At 46.7% G+C, this 3,304-nt stretch overlaps 1 protein-coding gene across 1 annotated transcript in view; it reads right to left on the bottom strand.

The window, feature by feature from the left end:
• The window catches only part of CHKA (choline kinase alpha), an 84,554-nt gene that overhangs the window by 18,226 nt on the left and 63,024 nt on the right, over positions 1-3,304 (bottom strand). Inside the window, 1 exon segment of the mRNA XM_023518296.1 lies at positions 1,945-2,003. Coding sequence (XP_023374064.1) covers positions 1,945-2,003 — 59 coding nt within the window.

Raw genomic sequence — 3,304 nt, 5'->3', positions numbered from 1 at the left:
GGTTGCTATGAGGCCACTGCACTCTATCTTGGCCAAAAGATCGAGACTCAGCTTCCAAACAATAAACAAGCAAAATTATTGAGACCAAGGCCCGGTGTGGTGGCTCACGCCTATAATCACAGCACTTTGGGAGGCAGGTAGACTACCTGAACTCACGAGTTGGCGACCAACCTGAGAAAGAGCAAGACCCCATCTCTAAAAAATAGCTGGGTGTTGTTGCAGGCACCTGTAGTCCCAGCTACTCGGAAGGCTGAGGCAAGAGAATTGCTTAAACCCAAGAGTCTGAGGTTGCTGTGAGCTATGATGTCAGCGCACTCTACCAAGGGTGACAAAGTGAAACTCTGCTCAAAAAAAAAAAAGCCAAACTAAAAAACAAACCTATTGAACCAGCAAAGAAGGGCCTGAGGCTAGGCCTTAGCTTCCGTCCCCCCTGGGGGGCGGGGAGACACAGGGATAGCAACGCAGTGCTGCCAGCATCAGAAGAGATCAGGAAAACCTATTAAGTCTGAAATTACACTGGGTGGGTTTTGTTATAAAGTGGGATACATGGCAGTGTCATTTTTTTTTAAAGCAAAGACATCTGAAATCATTAACAGAGTGCACTGATACGGAGAGGAGGTGGCTTTTATACGCTTACTGCTATGTGGTATGGGAAGGAAAGGCCAGGACTGACTAAAGGGGTGTGGGGGGGTGTCTTGTTCTTTTATTCCTTTTCAGAATTTTTTTCCCTGCACTGATAGGGTCTTACCCTGTTACCCAGGATGGAATGCAGGGGCACCATCATAACTCACTACAGCTTCCAACTCCTGAGCATAAGCAGTTCCCCTGCCTCAGCTTCCCGAGTAGCTGGGACTAGAGGCGTCATCTGGCTCACATCTTTTCTATTTAAATAGCTTTTTTTTTTTTTTTTTACAAAATGAAATGATATTCTACTTGTTTTTCTAAAACTTGCTTTTTTCTTTTTAGTACTAATTTATCTAGAGATTTTTCTTTTTTTAAATTTAGAATACTACAGAGGTACAGAGGTAGCATTGGTTATATACACTGCTTTTGTACCGCTTAGGTCAAAGTTATGTGTGTCCATCACCTGGACAGTGTGCACTGTACCTGTTAGTTGTGAGTTTACCCATCCCCTTCCCTCCCCTCCCACCTACTTTTTTTTTTTTTTTGATACAGAGTCTCAAGCTGTTGCCCTTGGTAGGGTGCCGTGGCGTCACAGCTCACAGCAACCTCAAACTCTTGGGCTCAAGCGATTTTCTTGCCTCAGCCTCCCAGGTAGCTGGGATTACAGGCACCTGTCAGAATGCCCAGCTATTTTTGTTGTTGTTGTTGTTGCAATTGTCATTGTTGTTTTAGCTAGCTCGGGCTGGGTTCGATCCTGCCAGCCTCAGTGCATGTGGCTGACGCTATACCCACTGAACCACGGGCGCTGCTACCACCTACTTGATTTTTGGTAAGAGTCATTTCCATATGGGTACATAAGTGTTGATCAGAGATTTTTCTACTTACATGTATAAAATTCTATCTCTTGGGCAGCACCTGTGGTTCAATGAGTAGGGCGCCAGCCCCATATATCAAGGGTGGCAGATTTAAATCTACCCCAGCCAAACTGCCAACAAAAAAATAGCCGGTGTTGTGGTGGGCACCTGGTCCCAGCTACTCAGGAGGCTGGGGCAGTAGAATTGCCTAGGCCCAGGAGTTGGAAGTTGCTGTGAGCTGTGAGGCCATGGCACTCTACCAAGGGCGATGAAGTGAGACTCTGTCTCTTAAAAAAAAAAAAATTCTATCTCTCTTTTTAACAGTTATACAACATTCCATTGGCTGAATCATAATTCAGTGTATCTGACACTCTCTTCATGGACATCTGCATTTATCATATACCCTGGAGGTAATCCAACATACACATCAATGCCACCTTTAGGATAACATGCCACCAATTCTTACCTTCTTGACAGTCGTTATGACAAAACACAACTGGAGATGGAGTAGACTCAAGCAATGATCTGAGAAAAGAAGGTTTCACTGTTACTCTTAAGCTTTAGTAAGAGGAAAGCAGTCTGCGCCCTCAGTGGGCAGTGCAGCACTAGGGCTCCAAAGCAAGACATGGTCCCTGTGCGGTACCTGTCAGGGGAACTCTGAAAACCATGTCATTAGGGAGCTCTACGGCAGATGCCCACAGCAACCCCAGCACTCCAGCGCCGTCCCTCTGCAGGGCCTTTGCACAGCCCCTCCCTGGCCTAGTGTGTCCCTCCTTGGCAGGTCCTCGCTGTGTCAGCCCTGGCTTGTGCAGTCTCTCCTCTGACCAGTGACCCAAAGTAGATCCCTCTGTGCCGGGCTCCTGTGCCTATGTCTCTGTCATACCATTTATCACAATTTGACTTTATTTTGTTTACTAGTTTTCTGTCCTCCTAATACAATAGCTCCTTAAATATTAAAAACAATTAGTTTGGGTGGCACCTGTGGCTCGGTGGGTAGGGCACTGGCCCTATATACGAATGGTAGTGGGTTCAAACCCAGTACCAGCCAAACTGCAACAAAAAAATAGCCAGGCGTTGTGGAGGGCGCCTGTAGTCCCAGCTACTCGGGAGGCTAAGGCAAGAGAATCGCCTAAGCCCAAGGAGTTGGAGGTTGCTGTGAGCTGTGACATCATGGCACTGTACCCAGGGCGATAAAGTGAGACTCTATCTCTAATTAAAAAAAAACTAAACAAACAAACAAACAAAAAAAACCAATTAGCTTTATGGCAACAGACAGTAGAATGATGGTGACCAGAGGCTGGTAGGGTAGTGGGGGATGGTTATGGGGTACAAAAGTATAGTTAGACAGTTAGATAGAATGAACAGTATTTTTTTTTTTTTTGAGACAGAGCCTCAAGCTATCCCCCTGGGTAGAGTGCCCTGGCATCACAGCCCACAGCAACCTCCAACTCCTGGCTCAAGCGAGTCTCCTGCCTCAGCCCCTCAAGTAGCTGGGACCACAGGTGCCCGCCACAATGCCTGGCTACTTTTTGGTTGCAGCTGTCATTGTTGCTTCTGGGCGGGCCCAGGCTGGATTTGAATTCTCCACCTTAGGTGTATGTGGCTGGCGCCTTAGCCGCTTGAGCCACAGGCACTGAACCGAATGAACAATATTTGAGGGCACAACAGTGATTATAATCAACTATAAGTTAGGATATTTTAAAATAACTAAGAGTAGAATTGGAATGTTCCTAACACAAAGAAATGTCCAAGGGGGCTCGGTGCCTGTGGCTCAAGCGGCTAAGGCGCCAGCCACATACACCTAAGGTGGCGGGTTCAAATTCCCA

This window comes from Otolemur garnettii, unplaced genomic scaffold, assembly GCF_000181295.1.
Source record: "Otolemur garnettii isolate 467f Iridium unplaced genomic scaffold, OtoGar3 scaffold00134, whole genome shotgun sequence".
Classification (NCBI taxonomy): domain Eukaryota; kingdom Metazoa; phylum Chordata; class Mammalia; order Primates; family Galagidae; genus Otolemur; species Otolemur garnettii.
Note: the sequence above shows the minus strand (reverse complement) of the source record. Positions and strands in the feature narration are given on the sequence as shown.